This window comes from Elephantulus edwardii, unplaced genomic scaffold (assembly GCF_000299155.1).
Source record: "Elephantulus edwardii isolate Elephantulus edwardi_28Jun2011 unplaced genomic scaffold, EleEdw1.0 scaffold00103, whole genome shotgun sequence".
Classification (NCBI taxonomy): Eukaryota; Metazoa; Chordata; class Mammalia; order Macroscelidea; family Macroscelididae; genus Elephantulus; species Elephantulus edwardii.
The window spans coordinates 2,565,510-2,589,049 of record NW_006399853.1 but is presented as its reverse complement, the minus strand read 5'-3'; the positions used below and the strand labels follow the sequence as shown (position 1 = coordinate 2,589,049).

The following is a 23,540-nucleotide window of genomic DNA, read 5'->3' as shown; positions in this document are numbered from 1 at the left end:
TAAGTCGGCAAAAGTCGCAGTGACGGCGTTTAGAAAACGGCTTAAATTGTTACCCGATTGGGCCAGGAAGTGCCTTCGAGCAATGAAATCCATTAGGCAAACCTGGAGCCTCCGTGAGACGACACGTAATTAAAAAATATATTTATATATGTATACATATTTATATCTCACTTCTTCTGCGTGGGGGCCTAACAGTCAAGGTGGGCTTGGCTGTGAGGTGAGAAAATCGAAGGGATTGACAGAGGAAGGGTGAGAAATGCCACCTAGGTTAGCTTCTGTGGGGAACATGACCCTTGAGTCCAAGGAAGGGTCTCACCTGTGTGTCCCCTGCCTAGGCCATTCCCTTCTTTCTGGGCCTTTACACACACACACACACACACACTCTCTCTCTCTCTCTCTCTCGATGTGCCAACCACTTAAGCACAGGTGTGCTCAGTCTCTGAGGACGAGGACTGCATGCCCGGCTGCGACTGGCCCCTCATGGAGCCTGATTTCCCTGGTGTCCCTCCCTGAGCATCCAATCCTCATTCACTACTCTCTCGAGGCCTCCAGGATGGCTCCTGGTGTCCCTGGGCCCTGGGTTGGGCCTGAGGTGCCAGCTGAGGGAAGGTAGAAAGGAGAAGCTCAAGAAGAAAAAGGCTTGGGAAGAAAGAGGGTGAGATCCAGGGGTCAGGACAACGTGGAGTTCTCACCAGTCTCATACTTTGTCCACAACAGGCTCGCGCCCTTGAGACTCCAGCTAATGAGTAAAGCCAGGGAGGATGAGGGACCGTTCTCCTCACCGTACCCCACCTGCTTTCTAAGACTTGGAATAAATAAGTGGAAGTCTTCCTGCTCCATCAGCTCCTCCAGGTCAGATTTGGACCAAACATCCCTGGGAGTGACCAGCCTCCAAAAAGAAGGAAGGAAGTCGCTGGCTGATGTCATTCTCTGGGGCTCCTTCTTCGCAGGGTGGGCTCCAGACCCTGGAGATGTAGCCAGGCAGGCGCCCTGGACACTGGCCTCCTCTCGAGTGCTCAGGCCTCCTCTCTGACCACCTGCCTGTGGCTGCTCCCTGGGACTTCTAGAAAATTCCAGCTCAGGAAGCACTCTGGCGGTCCTGAGTGGTCACCATCACAACTCAGTGGGCCTCCCCTTCACTGGAGCGACAGACAGAAGCTGGGGGGTCTGGGGCAGCTGACCATTGAACTAACTGGTCCTCGGCCTTCTCCCCACTATGAGCTTGGGGCCAACACTGCCTGTTGGTTTCAATTTGCTCGCCATGCTCCATGGTGCCCTGTCCCCCATACGGCCTGGGGGCCAGGCCCGGCTTTAGTGCAGTTCCACCAGCGACAGTATCAGCCCTTCAAGACAGAGCAAAGTGAAAATGAGATTGCAGGGCCACTGGAGGCTAGTGGCTGAGGAACACAGGATTCCAGCAGGGACCCCTGTGGGGGCAGAAGTTTCCAATTACCCTAATTGGCTACTGGCAGGCTGGCTGTGGCTAGAATCCTTCCAGAGGGGCCCCAGTCTGCTCTCCTGCTAATCAGACGGGTCCTCCTCGCAGAGCAGAACGCAAGCTCTTTCCATTGAGAAAAGAGGCTGCAAAGGAGCCGACTTTTGGAAAATAAAACACAGTAAAACAAGAGAGTGCAAATGTAATGCAAAGACCCCCTCATCCTGCAGGCCATCCCCCCCTCCCCCCGGCCCGGGGCAGGGGCTGGCGGCGTGGGGGCGCTGGACATGACGGTGATGGAGAAGAAGACTCAGCTTCCCCCTCTGCCCCGTGGCTGACAAAGGCCGTCAATTATGGTGGCTGTAGGGACTGTGCCTGCCTTTGTCCTCAGGGACATCTGCTATACGTCGCCTCCTGCCAGTTGGCGACAGCAGCGGACAGAATGCGAAACAATGCACGCCCGTCTCCGACCCACTTTTGCAGCCCTGAGGTCCTTTCGGACCCACGCTGGTGCCCGGCGGGAGAGGTCTCGGCAGAGTCACCGAGATGAACCCCTGGCACAAAGCCCCTGTGCAGGGGGCGTGCTGGGTGGGAGGGGGCCGAGCAGGATTGAGGGAGGGCGAGAGGCCCAGGCCACTTGGGAGAGGAAACATGCGTCCCTTATTGGTGAGCGGGGGACATGCTGGGCTGGGGGCTCCTCTGAGGGGCCGATCCCGTCCCTGCCTGGCTCCGGCCTGGCCCCCAGCTCTGCGTGCCTTCCTCCCTGCTGCCTTCTCCCGCCAGGGCCACCCCTGTCCATCTGGCCCTGTGTACCAGGGCCCCAGCTGCCCGCGGGCCGCCCGCCAGTTCCCCCGGCTGTCAGGCTGTCAGCTTCTGGATGGTTCTGTTGTAGTACTGCGTGATGGGGGGTGTCAAGGGGTTCCAGCTGTTGGCGTGGAGTTCAATGACCTCCAGGAGCAGCGACCGGGTCAGCATGGACTCTGAGGGGCACAGCATCTTGTCACGGGCGCTGGTGAGGAGATCCATCATCATCTCGGGCACCTGTTCCTCCAGCAGCCGGCCTGTGCTCTGCAGCTGCGGGCAGAGGAGAGCGGTTAGCCTGGAGCTGGGCACCACGGCACGGCCCCATCTTCCTCAGGAGCTGGGCTGACTCGGGACACACCGCCGGGGCAGGGAAGGCTTGGGTGGAGCTGTGCCTCACAGCAACCCCATGGGACTTTCTCGACTGTGTCAGGAGGGGCTAGTCCTTGGAAAAAGACATCATGTTGGGAAAGGCGGGGTGTCAGAGAAAGAAAGGAAGACCCTCAACAAGATGGTTTGACACCATGATTGTAACAATGGGTTAGAGCATGTTGGCGATTGTGAAAATCTGTGGGGTGGCCATGAGTCTTTGACCACATGACGACACCTAACACCAACAATAATCTGCACTGGAGCAGCCTGCCAGGTCTTCCTATTGTGGAACCAAAACTTTGACCCAAAGACTGGCTTATCCTGGGAACAGTCACTCCATACAATGACGTGAGAGACACCACATGGCCTTCTGATGATACAGGGGACCCAAGATGGGTAAGTTCAAACTACCAACCTTGTGGTTTGAAGCCTGTGCTTTACCACTGTGCTACAGGACTCCTGTGAGGGCCCACGTCCAACAGTCAATCAGCTGAAGGGATATGAGGGAGCAGACTGTCTGCCTGCTGCCCAGGGCTGAAAGGAAGCTCTCCCACGAGCCCCCTCCTCCAAGAAGCCTTCTCTGATTAAACACTTGCATCAAAAGCTGGCCCCTGGGTCTGCTTCCTTTGGTGATCAGGTGGTACTGTGTCATTTTCACTTGCTGGTGTCCTTCTAGAAACGTGTGTAGGTCATAATTACCTGCGTGCACCCAAGTGGAATTTGAGAGCAGGGATGAGGCCTCCATTTCCTTGCTTTGCCCTAGGTCCCACCTTTCAGCCCCCAGATGACCTCTGCTCACATCTGTGATACCAAGGGGGGAAGAGAAATACGAACCAGGGCAAGAAGGCGAGCCACAGGGCCAGGACCTGTCCCAAGTTGTTGGTAGGTGGTGTTGAGTCGAGTAGGATCCGTCAACCAACAGATCTGTCCTATCTGCCATCCTCACACTTCCTGACATACTAGAACCTGTTGCAGCAATCACTGCGTCAGTCTGTCTGGTTGAGGGGCTTCCTATCACTTTCACAGATCCTCTACCTTTCCAAGTACAATGTCCTTCTCCAGGGAGTAGTCTTTCCTAGTAATATGCCCAAAGTGTGTAAGATGAAGTTTTATCATCTTTGCCTTCAAGGAGCACTCTGGCTGCATTTTCTCTAAGACATATTTGTTTGTTCTTTTGGCAGTCCACAGGATATTCAGTAATCTTCTCCAACACAACAGCTCAAAGGCATCAATTCTTGTCATCTTTTTTGCCTGTCTAGCTCTCAGATGCATAGCAAGTGATAGAAAACACCATGGCCTGAATCAGATGCACCTTAGTCCTCAAACTGACATCATTGCTCTTCAATAATTTAGGGAGTCTTCAATAATTTAGGGAGGTCCCTGACCTGCAGACTTTCCCAGAGAGGCCCTGGGAAGGAGTCCCAATCTTTTAGTGAGGCCTTGGTGAACTATCCTGGAGGTCCTCTCTGGATAGCCTGAGTCCCCAGCATGGCCCACTGTTCCAGCCGAGACCCAGGCTCTGCCTTCTTTATCAAGCCCTCCTTTTCTGTCTCACTCATGAGCTCTCCCTCAGGGGTGTGTGCCTCATGTACACACTGGCCTGCATGCTCTCCTCTCTATGTACATGTGGGCATATACATGATCCATTCTTCACCAGACTCAAAGCTCTCTGAAGGCAGAGGTCACGGTTTCTTTTTTTTTTCCTTCCCCATTTCTCCCAGCCCCAGCTTTGTCAAGGGTCCCAACATATGAGCTGGGGGTGTCCAGGTTCTCAGCACTCCTGACCCTCTGGCCTGTGAGATGGCCTTCACGGCCAGATTGGGAGCCCTTGAATAAGGGGCCTGCTTAGGCTGGAAGCCCCTCTCCTCGCTGCATTTCCTGCTGGGCAACTCTGAGCTGTTTTCAGAGGGCAACGGTTTGTCCTGATGGCTGGCCCAACACAGTCTTAGATCCCAGAGGAAGGGTCTCAATGAGCTGTGGCAGCACCTTGGGGACAAGAGTGGCCTCTTTGGATGGTAACAATACAGAGGTTCCAAGCAACCTCCATTGTCCCCACACCTTTATCACCAGGCAGTCATGTGGTATCTCCTGAGTCACTGTGTGGAGTGGCTGATTCCAAGACAAGGCAGTCCTTGGGTCAGAGGGAAAGTGGGTGACACCCCTAAAATGGCTATCCTCCCCTACAGCCAGCAGTTCCCCTCCCCCCTCTCCTCAGAGAGGCTGGTCTTGCCCATGGGCACCTACTCTGCTTTAGAGTGAACAGTTCTGGTGTGGAAAGTTCACGCCCATCATGAGGTGATCTCTCACCAGCCCAGCTCTGCACTTCCTTTCTCCGGACTTGGAGATGCATCAAGGACACTTGTGTCCACAGTGTTCAAGGGCTGAGGGACGCCCTGACTCTGAGGTGGGCGATCTCCAAGCCCTACCACTTACCTCCATGGAGCAGCAAAGGACAGCATCTTCCTTCACGTCCTGAGACTGCAAGAGCTGCGGGAGAAAGGGGACAGGCACTTAGGACCAGCTCACGGAATCCCAGCCTCGTGTGGGGCCCGGACCCACCCTCCACTTTCCAGATCCAGTCCTGATGCACTTGGCCACAAACATCTCCAGGGGGCTGGCCAGAGGGTGACTGACTTTCCAGAGGCCAGAAGGAAAACTGCATAAGGAAGTCAGCAATTTCTTCCATGAGCTCTGAGCAGCTGAGGGCCGTTGGGATGGTGATGGACCAACTTCCAGGCCAGCCCACTGTGATTGGCATGATCCTGGAGCAGGGTTACAGGTGGGACTGAAGGGCGTGGCAGGTGTCCTGGGAAGAACTGTACATAACTGGCCAGCAGAAATCGTCAGGGGAATGAAACAAACTAAAGACTTCTAAGGAGCCTGGTGACTTAAAGCCTCAGCTGCTAATGGAAAAAGGCTTGTGGTTTGAACCCACCCAGAGGGTCTGCAGGAGAAAGTCTTGGCTTCTGTAAAAACAACAGTGGAGAAAACCCCACAGGGAACTTCTAGTCTGTCACATGCGGTCACTCTGAGTTGGAATTAACTCAATGGCACTAACAACACCACAGATTTGCTAAGTGGTGGCCCCCAACTTTGAGGAGGCCGCAGGTCCTGGCCAGAGGAGGGCTCCGATAATCCACACACCCTCCCCTGGTCCAGCTCTTAATCCAAACCGCGGCTGTGCTGATCTCCTAGGGGCTGGAATTGCTCTCTGACCAAGGACATGGCCCGGCTGCTCAGTGCATGGTCTGGCCACACCCCGTGCAGGTTTCCCTCTACTCGTCTTATCTCCATTCTCTCAACCTCATTCTCTCTCTTTTTAAAAAGACACAATTCAAATAACATACAATTTCCAGTTTTAAAGTCTACAACCTTGTTTTTGGTATATTTTCACGACTGTACCACCATCATCACTAACTCCACAACATTTTTTGTCACCCCTAAAGAGACATATGGAATTCATTAGCAGCCAGGTCCAAATTCACTCTGTCCCTTTTCGTAAAAAACTAAAACCCTGCTGTCATTCCGTCTATTCTGATTCTTAGTGATTCAATCATGTTTCCAAGGTTATCCATTCTTAGGAGAGGAGACTGCATACCTCTCTCCTGAGCAGTGGCAGGTGGATTTGAACTACTAGCCTTTTGTTTAGCAATCCAACATTTAACGCACTATGCCACCAGGGCTTCTTGTCCCGTCCCATGGTAACCACTGATATTTTTATCCCTGTGGATTTTCCTATTCTGGACATTTTATATCACTGGAATCACAATGTGTGACCTGCTGAGATTGGATTCTTTCTCCTAGCCTACTGTTTCCAAAGAGAGGTTCAAACCCAGCAGCTGCTCTGTGGGATAAAGATGGGTACTCCGTTCCCATGTGATTTTCAGCCTTTGAAGATCTGCTTGAGGGTCAACTGTGAGTTGGATCTGACTCAGTGGCCATGAGAATGAAAGTGTTTATCAAGTCCATCCATATTATGTTTCATTCCTTTTCATAATTAAATAATATTCCATGGATAAACCACATTTTGTTTGTCCATTTATCAGCTGATGGACATTTGGGCTGTTTCTGCTGCTATGAACACTTAGGCACAAATTTTTATGGGAACCTGTGGATATGTAAAATTTGTTGTTTTGTGTCATCGAGTCAGAACTGACCCACAGCTGACCCTCCAGCAGGTTTTCAGAGGCAGTTTAATCACACGGGAGGAGACTGCTCACCTTTCTCCCGTGTAGATATCACACACATACACTTAGGAGTAGAACTTAGAAATGTTGGGCACATGGTAATATCATGTTTAATTATTTTGAGAGGCCATCAAACTGTTTTCCAAAGTGGTGACACCCTTTATATTCCTCTCAGCACTGGGTGAGGGTTCCAGTTTCTCCACATTACTGGTGGCCTCAAGCATGGTGGGCGGGCAGCAACTCAAGCCCTGAGCATCTCCTCCAGCTGTATCTTTTGTTTGGCTGCGTGGGCACGTTTACATGAAGCCAAGAATCACATTGTGAGGTAGGGTCCCCTGCACATTGCCTGCTGGGTTTTCTCAAAGGGATGGGGCCAGCCCAGGAGTAGTTCATTCCCGATTTCCTTCATGGTTGCTGAACTGCAGAGAACGCTCCAAGGATTGGGAAGTGGCGGCTGAAGATTTGTGTCCAGCCCCTCTCGCTGACCTGGCCTCTCATGGCCAGCTTTTTCTAAAGAAAATTATTTTATTGATTTGTTGTTGTTGTTGTTTGGACTCTATATAGCAGACCATACACTTGTTCAATAACCTCTACAGTACAATTCCGGGACATCAATTGCATCCTTGAACTTGTACCATTATTCTCAATCCCCTTCTCCAAGCTCATTCATTCACTTATTGCTATAGAGCTGGCCCTGCCTCATAGCCGACCCTTCATTGGGTTTCTGAGGCTGTAAAGCACATGGAAGAGACTGCCCATCTTTCTCTGGTAGAGCTGCTGGCACATTTGAACCCTCTGAGTTAGCAGTGCAACTTCTTAAGCTCCTTCTCCATTAATATAAATTCACCATCTAGGATTCCTCTAGGGAGCTCTGGTGGCTCAGTGGTAAGGAGCTATGCTGCCAACCTAAAGACATGTGGTTCGAACCCAGTAGTTGCTCCAAGGGAGAAAGATGGGCAATCTCCTCCCGTGTGTTTTACTGCCTAAAACCGGCTGGAGGGTCAGCTATGAATCAGTTCCAACACAACAAGCAGCTTCCTATAGCTCTGGTGGCCTAGTGGGTAAGGGCACTGTGCTGCTAACATGAAGGTCATGCCTCTCTAGCAGTTCAAATCCACCAGCAGCTCCAAGGGAGGCAGAGGGACAATCTCCTCCGATGTGATTTATGGCCTCTGAAAACCTGCTGGAGGGTCGGTCATCAGTTGGTTCCTACTCAATGGCTACGGCGGAAGAGGAAGAAGCGTCCAGTCTAATTGCTGGAGTTGGTTGCTGTCAGCCTGACCCCTTTAGGGGGTTCTTAAGGGACCACAGTACTCAAGGCAAGTACTCTTTACCAGTCTTTGGACATGTTGCAAGGAGGGACCAGTCCTTACAGAGGGACATCATGCTTGAAAGGGTGGAGGGATAGCGCAAGAGAGAAAGACCCTGGATGAAATGGACTGACTCAGTGACTGGGGTAATGGGATAGATGTGTCAGAAATAATGAGGTTGGCACAGGAGAGAAAAGGGTTCAGAGCTGTTGTGCATATGGTTGCTATGAGTCACAAGTGACTTGATGGCACATAACAACAACAACAACAACAATTTGATTTAAAGAGAGTCTTTGGGGGATATTGGTAATTTAGGGTTTCAAGTTAACTCAGAGCAATAGTTATAAGGGTTCATCTAACCTCACATCTCTAGAAATCTGCATTCCATGAGAAGCTGAGATTTTCTTCTGCATTTCCTCCCTTTTGATCAGGATTCTTATAGAATTCTTATAGATTTTTATAGAATCTGATCAGAACGTTTGGTAGTGGCAGCAGGGCACCATCTAGTTCCTCTGGTCTCAGGGACAGGGGGCTCAGTGCCAGCTCTGAGAGGAGAGCTGAGCAAAGAGCATCTCCTGGACCTGCCATCAAGCGCAAGGAGGAAATCCTTCCAAGCCTGGCTCACAGCCAGGAAGTCACTGACTTCCTGTTGCTCTCTGTGGTAGAGCAAGAGGCTGGCTGGTCTCACCCAGGGTGAGCCCTTGAGACAACCCGACAGACCCTCCTCCTTGGCTCCCCTTCTAGTGTCACCCTTCAAGGCTCCCAGCGCCTCTGTGTGACCAACGGCTCCCCAGGAATCCTTACTGGATTTGCCATTGTGGGCTGGGACCCCAGGGTTGAGCCTTTGCATTCTCTCCCTTGTTGATTTGAATGTGTATGTTCTATTGCTCCAGGGCTCTGCTCTCCTAAGAGGTAGCTAGGTTTTGGATAAGCTAATCTGTCCTAGAGACTGAAACCTCTGGAGGCAGGGATGCTGAAACTCCGTCTCACATATTTGGGGTATGCTGTAAAGAGGGGGCAAGTCCTTGGAAGAGGACATCATGCTTGGAAGGGTAGAGGGTCAGTGTAAGAGAGGAAGACCTTTAATGGGATAGATTGACACACTGACTAAAACAACGGGCTCAAGTATGTTGGAGATGGTGAGGACGGCACCAGATATCACTGAGTTCAGATCTGTTGTGGGCACCAAATAGCTGTCTCACTTGTGATGTTCCATCAGGGATCACAGAAACTGTGCTTTATTTATTAAAGAAGAACCTCAAAGAGTAGAGGCAAGGCTGCTCCCCTTTGGGTAGATGGGGCTGCCCCTCTTCCCCAGCAAGGCTGGCCAACCTGGGTTTGAAGGCCTGATGTTGGGGGGCGGTGTGCAGCCGGCTCTCGCTGCGTCTGGAACAGGAGGGATGTAGGCGGGCTGGGGCAGGCTGAGCCACCCTCACCCTCGAACACCAAAATGTGTTTCTTGGACAAGACTCCAAGGCGATTGTGCGAGCCCGCACAGTGTTTGTTCGGAAGCTAATGCATTCCTGTCCTATTGTCTCTCCTCCGGGAGACTTGTTGTTGCCACACCCAGCATATCCTCCCTCGGGGTGAGGCCAAGGTGCTTCAACGGGTTGTGGGAGGCAGGATAGCAAGGCAGGAGGGTGGTATTCCAGAGTCCTAGGGGGAGGGGGTGAGGCCCACAGGGCACAGGCCTGCTGCCCAAGGTGTGCCCTGGGTGTAACCAGGCTAGTGGCTTAGGTGCTGATGGAAGGACCTGGGGGCCACCTTGCTGTACTACAGGAATGGAGTGCAGGCTGAAGCCCAAAGTTCCTGCCCTGCACACGAGTGAGAATGCATGCCACCTGAGCCAGGCTGGCCAGCTCGCCGGGGGTCTTTAGCCCACGCAGGACCCTTGGTCTGCCCGGCCCTCAGTCCACCAGGCCCTCAGCTCACTGGCCTGACACACTCACGCAGCCTAACACATTTGCATGAGAAATGTACTACTTGCAAGTCAGTTGTAGTACTAGTTAATACAAAAAGCATATAGGAGTCTCATTAATAAATGAGCTCAGACTCGGCCTTGTTGTTATTGGTTTGGTTCCCCCCGCCCCCCCATTAAGTCGGAACTGACTCATAGCTGACTCTGTAGTGGGTTTTCAGAGGTTGTAAATCACCTAGAAGACTGATCATCTTTCTTGCTTGGAGCAGAGATAGGTCTGAACTGCATGCCTTTCGGCTGGCAGTGCTGCTCCTTACCAGTGGGCCACCAGAGTTCCCTCTGCCTTCAGGCACTCTTGTCCTTTGGGAGGGAACATGGCCAGGAAGGAGGAAGTCTGGACACTAAAGAGCCCATGACTGGTGGAGAGAGCACAGCTCTGATTGGCACTGGGTTTAGAGGAGAGTCAAGAAAACCTGATAGTGTGGACGAGATTTCAGGCCAGAAAGATCAGAGAGGGAAGGAGGGTGTGAGAATTCACATGGAGGTCTTCAGTCCCGGGTGCAAACGCTGACAGGAGAGCAAGGGGGCAGGAAGGAGGAGGACGGGCCAGGCGAGACTGGCTTGAGACTGGCATGTGACTTAGTAAAGTGAAGACTGGGTGGAGGATGGGAGCTGGCCATGGCCACCTGCTTCCCAGAGGTATTCCCTCAGGTCAGAGCCAGGGCCCCTCCACCCTGCATCTCTAGTGAATCTGGAGCCGCGTCTGCTGCTAAGTCTAGAGGCCAACACAGGAACTGATGGTCATGGTAATGACCGTGAGTCATCAAGGAGGTAAATGATGTCTGGGTCTCTGTCCAGGGAGGCAGGAAAGCAGATAATCTGAGAAGTCTGTCATCAAGGATGTGCAGCCGGCTTGGAGTCAGAAGACCTTCCACTCACTAAGAGTGACCTCAGGCACATCCCTTAAACACTCTGCGCCTCAACTTCCTCACCTGAGAATGGAGATAATCATACCTGCCCAGAACTGTTTTGAGACTCAAACGAGATAATATGAAAGAGCTTTGAAAAGTGCAAAGCTTGATTCAAATGCAAGGTGTTATTACTGTTATGAAACTGAGATCTATATAAATACCCATCTCCCCTGAAGATTTCAGGACACTTTGTACACACCATCTCATTTATCCTCATGACACTTTTGTGGAGACAGAGAAAGGCCCCGGGCTTTGTTATCTCTTTTTAGTAGACAGAGAAACTGAGACTCGGAGATAAGTGGTTTGCGCAAGTCAGACAACAGGCCTGAGTAGAATGAGAAGGTACAAGACTCCCAGGTCAGCACCCTCTCTCTCTTCAACAATGATTCTGATGTCTCCCAGATTAATCTTTACCTTGGTGGTTAGAGTTCATATTTCTTATGTCTGTTTACTGGTGACACTAGTCAACCTGGAACTTCATATTACTGTAATAATTGTGCCTATCTTGGTATTGGTTTCCCATCCATCCATCCATCCATCCATCCATCCATCCATCCATCTACCTACCTTCCCGCCTACACATCTATACACTCATATATACGCTCATCAAACTATTAACCCATCTGGTAAACTACCTACGCACTGACTCTTCCATCCATTCATCTGTTCTTTTGTGCACTCGTCTTGTTGTTAGGTTCCATTGAGCCAACTATGACTCACAGCAACCCTGTGAACGACAGATCTGAACCTTGCCCTTACCTGCATCATCCTCAGAACCTCTCATATGCTCAAGTTCATTGTTAAAGTCACTGTGTCAATCTATCTTGTTGAATCTTCCTCTTTTTGACTTACCACCTCTCCCAGTATGATGTGGTTTTTTTTTCCCCCAAGGACTGGTCCTTCCTGACAACAAGCCCCAGGTGTGAGAGACAGAGACAACACTGTCTTTGTCTCTAAAGGAGCCTGCTGGTTACACGTCTTCCAAAATGGACTTGTTTGTTCTTTTAGCAGTTCATGGAATATTCAGCACTCTTTTCCAACACAATTTTTCTCGCATTCAAGTTCATTATCCAGATTTCAGAAGTATACAATGCTTCTACCTAAGCACTCATGTATCTAATCGTCCATCCACCAACATCCATCTAGCAGTCATCACTTACTAATCTACCCATATATCTCCTTATCGGTCCTTTCAACATTTATGAGACTCCCTGCACTAGGCCTTAAAAACCCTGATGGAATAGTAGGTTAAATGCTGGGCTGCTAAACAAAAGGTCAGCAGTTTGAACCCACTAGCCACTCCCTAGGAGGAGGAGGTAATCTTCTCCTATTGAGATTTATGACTTCAGAAACCCAGTGGACGGTTGCCATGAATTGGCATTGACTTGACGGCAATGGATTTGGCTTTGGTTTGGTTTACTATCAGTTAAACACTGTGCAAATCCAGAGAAAACAAGAAGAATATAAGACTTGTCTGGTATAGAGAGACCAGTTAAGTTTTTGCTAGTATACCTAGGGGTTGGATCACATGATACAATGACAGTGGGATAGAATACTTTAGTTAGTAATATGATAGGAGGTGTGTGCAGAAAAGCAAAATTATAAAAAAGCAGAGTGCACTGGGTAAGGTGGCTGAAATACAAGCATCTATGGATAGAGAGTCAGTGAGAGGACGTGATGATACAGACAGGGACGTGCAAAGGGCAGTGGCTGTCATGACACTGAGTTTGGCTTTTATACCAAGGGACTGGAGGGGTCACAGGAAGACTGTAAACTGGACAGTAATAAGGTACAATTTGCATTTCTATAGAGATAATTCGGGGCTGAAGAAGGGATGGTTATAGGACTGAAGGCAGGAAAACCAGGGATTGGACAGCCTAGAGAAATGGTGGCCTAAATAGGCAGACACAGTTGGGGAAGAAATGTTTAGGAGGCAGAAGTGAGGGTGAGGAAAAGGACATGTGGAGGACAAATGACCCCCCAGAATTGGAGTTTGGTCTACTTGATAAATGGTGGTTGTTGTTGTTAGGCGATGTTGACTTGAACACAACTCATAGCGACCCTGTGAACACACCTGAACCCTGTCCTCTCCTGTGCTGTCCTCATCATCCCTGACACACTTGAGCCCACTGCAGCAGTCACTGTGTCCATCCATCTGGTTGAGGGTCTCCCCTCTTTCGCTGACCCTCCACCTCTCCAAGTATAATGCCCCTCTCCTAGGAACAGCCTCTCCTAGCAACATGTCCAAAATGTGTGAGACAAAGCTTTGTCATCTGAGACTGGGAAGGCAGCAAAAGCGGGTTTTGGAGTACGTGAATCAATTCAGAGTTAGAAAGGCTGAGTCCATGGTCCCTGGGGATAATCAGTGAAGATGACCAGTGAGAGCCTGACCATCTGTGATCATCAGTGCCCCAGGTACTGGTCAAGGTCAGAGGCATGGGGGAGATGATATGAGAGAAGAGTTGAGAAGAAAAGACAAACGCTCCAAATTGGGAAACAGCAACCTCTAAAGGGTAGCAGAGAAGGAACCACAAGAGGAAGAGAAAGATGATCAGAGAGCTAAGTGACTAAGAGGAAATGGTGTCATGGAAGTAGCTTCTGAAGTACAAGGTCACCAGTGTCAAATGTTTGGGGAGGTCAGGTGAGATAACAATGACCAGGACCCACAGGACCTGGTGATTAGAGGGGACTGGTGACCTCTGCCAGGGTGACCTCAGAGCCTTGGGAGGAGGAAGTTGAAACCTGGTTATGTGGGTTGGAGAATGAGTAGGAGGTCAGGAGTCAAGAAAGGAAATGGATACTTTCTTCCTTTTGCTTTGGCAGTTATTTTGTTTCTCCTCTATTTTAGAATTTATCTGTGGATGGGAAAAACAGTAGGGTAGAAAGAGAAAGAGAATGAGAGCAAGAGATCAGAACAGGGTCAAGGGGGCTGGCTCTGAAAGTTGGAGGGACTGAAGAATGTTAGAAGGCTACAGGATGGAGTCTTTGGGCATTGCCAATGGTTAAGCACTCAGCTGCTAGCTGAAAGATTGGTGGTTTGAACCTAATCAGAGGTGCTTCAGAAGCCAGGACTGGTGATGGTTTCTGAAAGATCATAGTCTTGAAAACCCTACAGAAAACTTCTATGAACTTTGGGGCCTTCAGCTAGCCACTGACAACAACGACAGCTATGGACCAAGAGAAGTTTTTCAAGAGCTGGAGAGGGACAGGGGATAATTAGAAGTGAGGGGAGGAGAAACAAGAGTGGATGACCAGAGGTACGAGGAAGAGGGATGATCAGAGGTAGTGGAGGAGAGAGAGGGAAAATGATCATAGGCGGAGAAGGAAAGAGGGGAGATGATCCGAGGCGAGAGATGTGAGAGAGAGAATGAATGACAAAGGGGGGGTGGGGGGATGATCATAGGTGGGGGAGCAGAGAGGGGAGATGATCATATGTGGGGGAGGGGAGTGAGGCGGATGACCAGAGGTGGAAGAGGGGAGAGATGGGGATGGTCAGAGGTGGGGAGGGGAGAGAGGAGGATGGTCAGAAGTGAGAGGTGAGAGGGGATGACAGAGGTGGGGGAGAAGGGGGGATGATCAGAGGTTGGGTAGGGGAGAGCGAGGGACTGATCAGGTGTGTGGTGAAAGGGATAATCAGAAGGGAAAGTGGGGCGAATGATCGTAGGTGGGTGGAGGAGGTGTCAAGGATAGAGTTCAGCCTTAAAGGCGAGAAGCCCTTAGCTCCTTCGAGATGGGCTGGGAACGCGGCTGTGGGTCTCCGGAGTTCTCAGACACCAGCCTACCAGGATAGCTATGAAATTAGTGCTGTTTCACACTCATTCCTTATCATTATCACCCTGCACCCCATCTGTGTCCCTGACATCCTCAGAAGATGGGAATTTGCCCCAAATGCTACCTTCCGCTCGCTTAATAAACAGCTGTGCAGGGCGGCCATGGTAAGATGTCAAGGAAATTCATGGCTCTGACCTGGACTGCCGTTGGATTCTGTGCCCTGTGGTCTGGCCACTCGCCTTCCTCCCGAAGGCGGGCAGGCGGCCGGCACCCTAACTGTGGACGAGGCGCCCCGGAGGGAATAATTAGCCTCCTTCCTGCCGAGCTTGCAAACCTCCCTGTACAAAGTGGTGACAGTAAATGTCACACAGGGAATGCTGCAACCCACAACTGGCCCCGGGGGGTGGAAATGTAATCCGGGCTCAGAGCAGACACTGGATCCCTTTGCGGACACTGGGGCCAGAGGACAGGAGCCACCACAGGACAGGAGCCACCACGCCTCAGGGGGCCCTGGCCCTGGTCAGTGGCTTGGACAGGAGGGGGCCTGTGAACAGACCCCAAAAGCCAGGCATACCCAGGGCCTGAGTGGGGTTTTGAAACCCCAGGGATGATGGCCGTGTCTGCTGCTGTCAACACCTTTCAGCAGCTAGCCTCTCCTTTAGTGCGTGCCCCTTCGTCCCTTCTAGAAGCTTTGCCTGTCCTCTCCTTGGGTGTCCACTGCCCTAGAGGCAGCTCTGGGCCTCTAGCTTTCTGGAGGAAGCTCCTGCCTTCAAGGTCCATCTCTGTGAGACTGAACTGAAGATGAACTGGGAGTGTTGGAGGGCAGAGAGTATGTTAAAGCAGGAGGAAGAACTCCTTTAGAGAACAGAGAACGGCGCTGACTTGAACAACGCGATACATGTCAATGCAATGCAGTACATGGGGTCACAGTCAGGTCAGTGGGGTCACGGTCAGGTCCGTGGGGACACGGTTGGGTCCGTGGGGACACGGTGGGGACAAGGTTGGGTCCGTGGGGACACGGGAGTGCCTGTGGGGACATGGTGGAATAAACTGGTATATGCTTTGCTGTGGGGTTTCAACAACAAAAACCAAATTCTCAAAACTAAAATCACACCCAACCAATCAAATGAAAACAAACATAAAAAGGAGGCTCAGAGGGTGAGCGATACTCGCAGGCTTAAGTCCCTCGATGGTAACATGTTCGGAGCCCGTGCTGGAGGTGGGGAGCAGGAGCTAGCTTTGCGCGCACTTTACAATTCCTTTTAGCTTGATCACAGTACAGCTGAGTTAGCTGGCTTCATTTGATAAACTGAGGCTTGGAGAGGTGAAGTACTTTTCCAGGGGCTCACAGGGAGCTCTGGTGGCCTAGAGGTAAGAAGCTGTGTTGCAATCCTGAAGGCACACGGTTCAAATCCACCAGAGAAAGATGAGTAGTCTCCTCCTGTGTGATTAACTGCCTCTGACCACCCGCCGAAGGGTCAGTAGTTCTCAGCAACAACACGAACTCAGAGTGAGCTGAAGAAGCAGGAGAGTGAGCTCAAGAAGCAGGATTTGCGGCTAGGCCTAGCCTGACTCTAAGCTGAAATGACCTCGTGCTGCTTCCACGTGGAGGTCCCAGAGAGAAAAGGCGCATAGGGGAGGTCTTTAGAGGTGGGTGGCCCAGCATGCTGGCATATGGACGGGTCCAGCTTCCCCCCTGGTTGATAAGAGAGCTTTCTCTGCTCGCTAAGATGTCCTGGTTTGGACATTATATAATACACCTACCTAGACAAAGGAAGCTGGACTGTGGCTTGGGAACCAGACCGACACCTGACCAGCCGCCAACCTGTCGGGCAAGCTGCTTGAGTTCTCTGCTCTCCCATTTCGCTCTGGAAGGGGTTGTGCTGTGGGTTTGTCATTAGTCAAACGGGAGGCCTCTGGCCTACTGCCACCTCTCCTTCCTCTGACTTGTGATGTGCTATCAAGTGGGAACTGACTCATAGCTGACTCTCCAGCAGGTTTTCAGAGGCTGTAAATCGCACAGGAGGAGACTGCTCATCTCTCTCCCTTAGAGCAGCTAGTAGATTCGAACCACCTGCCTTTGGGTTGGCAGTGCAACTCCTTACCGTTAGGCCACGAGGGCTTCCTGTCTGACTTAGAGCTCGTATTGATAAAGACGGGCAGGGCAGCCCCACTTGGGCTGGGGTGAGTGGCTCTGAAGGCTGCCAAGTGGTGAGAGCCCCCCTGTGCCAGGGACTCACTTGAGCCTGTCAGGTGAGCCATTTCCATGACTGGGCTGGGGCCAAGGCAGGAGTATGGTGACTGCTCTCTGCTGGGTGATGGAACCCTGGGAGAGCAGGCAGGGGAGGAACAGACCCAGAAGGAGTTACTCGTGTAACTTCCTGGTGGGCAGTATGTGACCAGGAGTGCCCACTCAGGTGGCACCAAGGCTCTGGAGGGTGACTTCCTTAGACCACAAGGCCCTGCGCACCGGGACTCAGCACAAACCAGCTCTGGAGGCTGGAGGAAGGTGGAGATGGACCAAGGCCTGTGTGCGACACAGGTTTGCCCCAGCGCCACCAGCCCAGGACCCCAAGTAGCATGAGCAAAGGCAGGGCAGGAGCTCCCTCCACAGCAGGGCCTCGGCTCCCCACCCACCCGAGGCCCGCACTTGACCTTGACGGCTTTGCAGGGAGGGGTGTGATAAGAGTCTCCCGTGGAGGGAACTAGCTGCCTGCAAAGGCATTTTCCACTCTCTAAAGTAAACAATCAAACAGGAAATTAATCGAGAAACCCACATCAACGGAAGGTTCAGGTTGTGATTTTCACAGCCCCAGAGCCAGGAAATTCAAAGTTAAGAGTTCCCATGGCAACGTGCCTGCAGAACCAGGGACCACTGGGCTGAAACAAGACTCGGAGGGGTCAACCAGGCCAGGCCCCTGATTCCAGCAGCCAGTGTGAATGCCTCCCTTCTGAGTGCAGGTCGAGTCTGAGAGGTGTGGTGTGAATGCCGTAACCGCAGGAGCTTTCAGCTCTCATGGTCAACAGCACTGAGAACTGCAGTTCTCAAGGCCTCAGTTTTCCTTGTCTGTGAAATGGGGTAACATTGGGCCCTGCACACTTCAGAGGCTGCAATATGATCATATGGAGTGGACACCACATCCTTCTTCCCAGTCACAACCCACTGCCTCTTCTGGTCTACTCAGTCCATGATGGTCCCTTGCCTCCGGTCCCTGTTTGCATGGCCCCAGGACCTGAGATTCTCCAATGAGCTTTTGACGCATCCACAAGGCAGCCCCATTTCTTCTCAGACCTCCACTTCTAAACTCCCTCCCCGCTTCAGAACCAAATAGCCACGATTAGCTTAATGCATTCACTGGACTCCTGACTGAAAACCAGCTGACTGTGACTGATGGGGACTCCACATGTGACAGCAGAACCATGAGATTTCAGCAGCTGACTTTTTAAAAGATTAGGTGGCCAGGCCTTTCTTCCATCCTGCCTCCAGGGGTACTTGAACCCTCAGCCTTTTTAGTGAGGAGCTGAACGCATTAACATTGCACCAGCCAAGAGACTGATAACCATGGAGACTTATTTCACCCAGAGGCATCACATCCACCTTGAAGTATGTAGAGGGCTGGGTGGTTCGGGTGGGGCTTTCTTTTGTGTGAGGAGTGAGGAGTCCCTGCCTGGCAGGAAAGGAGATAAGGGTGTTGGAGCTCAACCCAAGAAGGAAGCTGTCTGGAATCCTTCCCTGAGAGCCTCTTGCCTCCCACTGAGATGGCCATGATAGGCCAGTCCCTGGCCGCTGCCTTATCAGCGTGGCTCTAGGACAGGACTGGGCCCCCAGTGATAACAGCAGCGGGGGCTGGAGTGGCGCTTCCCGGGCACCAGGCCTGTGGCCCAGGGCGCCCGGACGCCCGCCCACCGCCTGGCCCTGCAGCCAGCGCCTCGAATTGAGCAAAGCAGTGGAAAGCGAGAAGTGGCGCCTGCTGGAAAGTAGACAAAGCGTCTCCTTGATTTCCTAACAGGCCAAGTCGCATGCCAGCGGCTGACAGGCGCCTCCGAGTGCCCGGCCTGGGTTGCGAAACAGTCCTTTCCTCCTCTGGGGAAGCTTTCCAGGGGCGGCCGAGTCTGGCCACCCAAGTCCCTGCGAGGCTGGGGCAGGGAGGGGATGACACAAGGCCTCCCCTGTGTCCACTGCCCCTCACTTGCTCTTTTTTGGTACATCAGAGCAGGGTGGGTAGCTTGGGGGGGGACATGGCCTTGTGGGAGTGTAAAGACAGTTCTTTTCATAAAGCCAGAAAGATGTCATAAGAGAAGGGGCTTGTGGGGACAAGATGGGCAGAAAGGGACAGAGGAGCTGGTGTCCTGTGATGCTGCACCACCAGGGAGGGTGACCTTTCTGCTGCTGAAGGGGGGCCTCCCAGTTGGACAGTAAGTCCCCAGTCTTGTCAGTCCACGGCTTGGGGCCAGAACACTCTGCGGGCCTGTGACAACACCCCCTTCCCTGGGGTATCTCAGAAAGCTCTCCACTCTTCACCCTTGCTAACTAGACATTGCTCCCGCGTAAAGGGGCTCCTGGGCATTCCAGGATCTCCAGGGTAGGTGCATGGGGAAGGGCTCAGAGCAGACAGAGAATGGCTGAGCCACGGCTCTGAGCACGGAATTCTGCAGAAACCTTTGCTCGGACCTCATCGCCTTGAGCACAGACGTCTGGGAATGACGTCTTTACGAAGACGAGAAGCCTGGGGTAGTCAGCGTCCACACAGAGGTGCCAGTCTTCTCGGGGGTGGAGCGTGAAGCCACAGAGTAGAAGAAGCTGGGCTGGAGGCTGTCCCTTCTGTGAGGGAGTCGGGCTGGGCTGGGGGTAGGTTTGGGCGTAAGACAGTAACCAAGGACCACGTGGGCAGGGACAGTGAGGGGGGTGCTGGGGACAATTAGGCTCTGTTCCTGTTCAGAGAACAATGGCACAGGTGTGATTAGCATTTGTACTCTGACAGAAGAACAGGCAGGTCTGAGCTGAGCAAAGGGCCTGGGGCTGCCTGGGGACAAAAGGGATTCACCCTCCACTTTGCCAGCGATAAGACTGAGGATAAGCATATTTAATTGGCACCTGGAAGTGTTCTTGGTTTTAGAGCCCTACCCTTAGCTGAATAAGAATTTTAATAATGGATGGCTCCTTTTCTAAATCGAGCTGATCTTTTTGGATGAATGAGCATCAAAGTCAATGTTACCCAGGTGTTCTTCCCGTGTCTGGCTGACCAGGCTGCAAGAGGATGAAGCCTTTCTCCCGATAGTCAGCTGCTCATGACCCACCCCCTCCATCTCCATCCAGGCCCCCTCCCCTTCACACACCTCCGTGTCAGCCTAAAGCATCTGTTCCCAGGTCTACAAGCGTCTTGTCCTTGTCTGCCTGCAGCCTGTGCTTGTCAACCTCTCTGCAGAGCTGCTCTGTCCAGCTTAACTGTGCTAGCCACACAGGCTGACTCCGGACCCCCCTCCTCCTCCGAGAAGCCTTCCCTGGCTGCTGAAGCCAGGAGGTTCTCCACTTACTAGCCCAGGGCAACTGTTGGTTCTCCTTTGTTCTGAGAGCACTGTGGTGGCTTAATGGTAAGGAATAGTGCTGACAATCTAAAGGCACTGGGTTCTAATCCACCCACTGCTCCGAGTGAGAAAGATGGTCAGTTTCTCATGTGATTTCCTGTCTCTGAAAACCTGCTGGAGGGTCAGCTATGAGTTGGTTCTGACTCGACAGCACTTAATAACTCTGTTCTAGATCTGGGCTAAGTGCTACAGAAAGGAGGCCTACCGCCCCTTCCCAGGGCCTTGTGCCTCGATGGTCAGCCCTTTGAGAAGACTTGCTGATGGACTTTAAAAGGAAGCACTGGGAGTAGTGAAGTCACTAAGAAGGGTTTCTCTTTCATCTATGATGCAGCCCTCCCAGAGACATACTGGTCTGTGCCCTTATCCTCCAGGGAGTCTGAAGGGGCCATGACAAGTCATTCCTTCACTGACTCCACAAGGAATCATGCTTGTACCCTTGTAGATGTAACAGAGTAGCAAGGAAACAAGACACTGAGCAAGGAGACCTGCGATCAGATGTGAGACTGCCTGGTTCTGATCCTGACTCTGCCTCAGCTTCCCCATCTGTCAAGTGGGGCCAGCACTATTCTTCCCTGAGACAGCTGCAGTGAGGATTAAATGAGCTGACGTCTCTGAAATCTTTAGAATACTATGCAACTTAGGTCTGTAACTGTTAGCTCTTAGTATTAGGCTGGCTGCAGTCTTCACAGGACTGAGGGTGCTGTGGGGGTTGGTGACAGGAACTGTGGCTTCCTGGGGAAGAGACCTATAAGCTGAAGAGATCAGGAGAAGGAAGGAAGGAGAACTTTGCAGGTAGTAAGAAGAGAATTCTCAAGGGCCCTGTGGGCCTGGCGTCTGCAGAGGGGAAACGAGAGAGGATGAACACGGGGTGAAGGCTGGCCTGGAAGCTGGGGGGTCATTCAAGTGAAAGGTAACAGTACAATCGCAGCCATTCTGTAATTCACAAAGACAATAGTTTACATCCTTCAGTGGTGAGCGGCCATTAGGGTCTTAAAGCCTAGAGAGCTGCGTGCACCTCCAGGGCAATTATTAGTCTCTCTCATCTGGAAGAAGGGAGCTCTGGTGGCTAGTGGTAAAGTCTTGAGCTGCCAAGCTAAAGGCACGCAGTTTGAATCCACCAGCAACTCTGTGGAAGAACAGATGGGCAATCTCCTCCCAAGTGATTTACTGCCTCTGAGAACACGCTGGAGGGTCAGCTATGGATCGGTTCTGACTTGATAACACATAATAATGCCTGGAATAAAGAAGACTAAAGAGAAGATCCAAGGAAATTATTAGTCCAAACCACTAAGGGACTACATGCCCCACGACCCCCAGCCTCTACTACCTTGAGACCAGAAGAATTAGAGAGTTCCCGACTATCCCTACTGACCACTCTGATTAGAACCAGAGAAGGTCCCAGGCAGAAAAAAAAAATAGAGAACAAAATTTGGAATGATAAAGGAAGCCTGAACTCACTGGTCTGGCAGAGAATGGTGGAACCCCCAACACAGTGGTCCTTAGACACTCTTCAAGTCTGGAGCCGAACCCAAACTTGGGGAATCACCTTGCAGCCAAGCCAGAGACAGGACTAGAAAGGGAGCACTAACCTGTGAGGAGCATACTTCTCAGAACACTTAACCATGTAAGACCAACAGGGTCGCATCTGGCTTAAAACAAAGCTCAGGCAGCAGGGACGGGCAAGAAGGAAGGAGGAATGGAAAGAGGAACCGAGGAAAGAAGAGGGAAGAGTGTTGCAACATTGAGCCAAAGGCAACTTGTTTTGGTTCAGAACCAAAATGTACAGAAATGGCATATGATATATGATTGAGTATTATGGTTAGCACAGGAATCCAGAATTAAGGCTGCACAGAGAAGTGTACTCGGGGTGGGGGGTGGGGGGAAAGGGATGGGGGAATTGTATACTAATGAAGGAATTTTTTTTTCTTTTTTTTCGGAGAGGGGAGGGAACTGGTGGGGAGGGGTGGGCAGGGAGAAAAGTGCGGTAATGAATGAATGGAAATTCAAAACCTCTGTAAATGTCTATTAAAATTAATAAAAAAAATGTACAGAATGGATAAATGGATAGTGGAGTGGACTTGAGGGGAGGGATTGAATAACAATGAAAGCTTTTCTTTTTTTTTTACTTTTCAAAAAGAAAAGCAAATTGGGGGGGAGGTGTGGGCAGGGAGAAAAGTGCAAGAATGAACAAGTGGAAACCCAAAGTCTCTGTAAACTTTCATTAACATAAATTTAAAATAAAAAAAATTGCTAAATGGAAAAGCAATCTGCTCTGTAAACCTTTACCTTTTACCCAAACAATATTTTTCCCAAGGTGACCTTGGCCTAGATAAGTAATGAAGAGAGAGATCAAGGTCTGGCCAGCGCTATGAGGTGCTGTGCACACCTGGGCCTGCCTGAGTGGCCGAGTCAAGGCTGGTCTCAGGGCTCTGCTGTGCTGGGAGGGAGGAGGTGGTACCGTCGCTGGCTGGGGCAGCTGGGGAAGCTGCTGAGTACAGGACATGGTGCTCATTAGGATGCTTGGAGATGGAGGGGAGTGGTCTGTGTGTCAGGCAGAGGCCCTACCTGGAGGTAAGGAGTTGGAGTTGGCGAAGCGGAGGTTCAGGGGCATCTGCTGTTGTTGGACTTTTTTTGGCTGGCACCTCCGGCCCCACTCCTAGCAGGTGCCAATAATGGTTATGTGCCCTTCATAAGCCCCTTGGCTTCTCTACACTTTGGATGCAGGGACACCACAGATTTGGAGAAGACCTTAAAGGGGAACATAGTCCCACATGAAGGCTCCTACCTTAAACATCGCTTGGCGTTGGCCCTGAAGCAAAGGCTTATACTTTGAACCTACCTAACTGTGCGCGCGCACACACACACACACACACACACACACACACACACACACACACGTCTATGTGTGTGCTTCACGTAAGTGATGACCAGAAGTGACTTGTTTCAGGGGTCATAAGGAGATCAGACTTCTTTCTGTCTCATGTCTGTATCAAAGCCTGGCTACTCATGCTGGGACCTGGCAGGCCATTTTCTGGGTGACAGGTGCGTGTGAGCCTGGTCAGGCCTGGGCAGCCCGGCACGGTGAGCTCTGGAGGAAAACTTGACTTAGAAACCACCTCTGTATGGCATTGAAGTCTATGGGGGAGAGAATAGTCTAAAAGTATTATATTTTAGGGCATTATTTTTATC

At 51.5% G+C, this 23,540-nt stretch overlaps 1 protein-coding gene across 2 annotated transcripts in view; it reads right to left on the bottom strand.

Moving 5' to 3' along the window:
* Positions 1-2,293: 2,293 nt before the first annotated feature.
* Positions 2,294-23,540, bottom strand: part of CTIF (CBP80/20-dependent translation initiation factor) — a 237,147-nt gene continuing 215,900 nt past the window's right edge. For both annotated transcript variants that reach the window (XM_006891699.1, XM_006891700.1), the window contains exons 10-11: positions 5,042-5,095; positions 2,294-2,509 (exon numbers count right to left, since the gene is read on the bottom strand). In XM_006891699.1, the coding sequence (XP_006891761.1) occupies positions 2,294-2,509; positions 5,042-5,095 (270 nt within the window). The remainder of the gene's footprint in view (positions 2,510-5,041; positions 5,096-23,540) is intronic.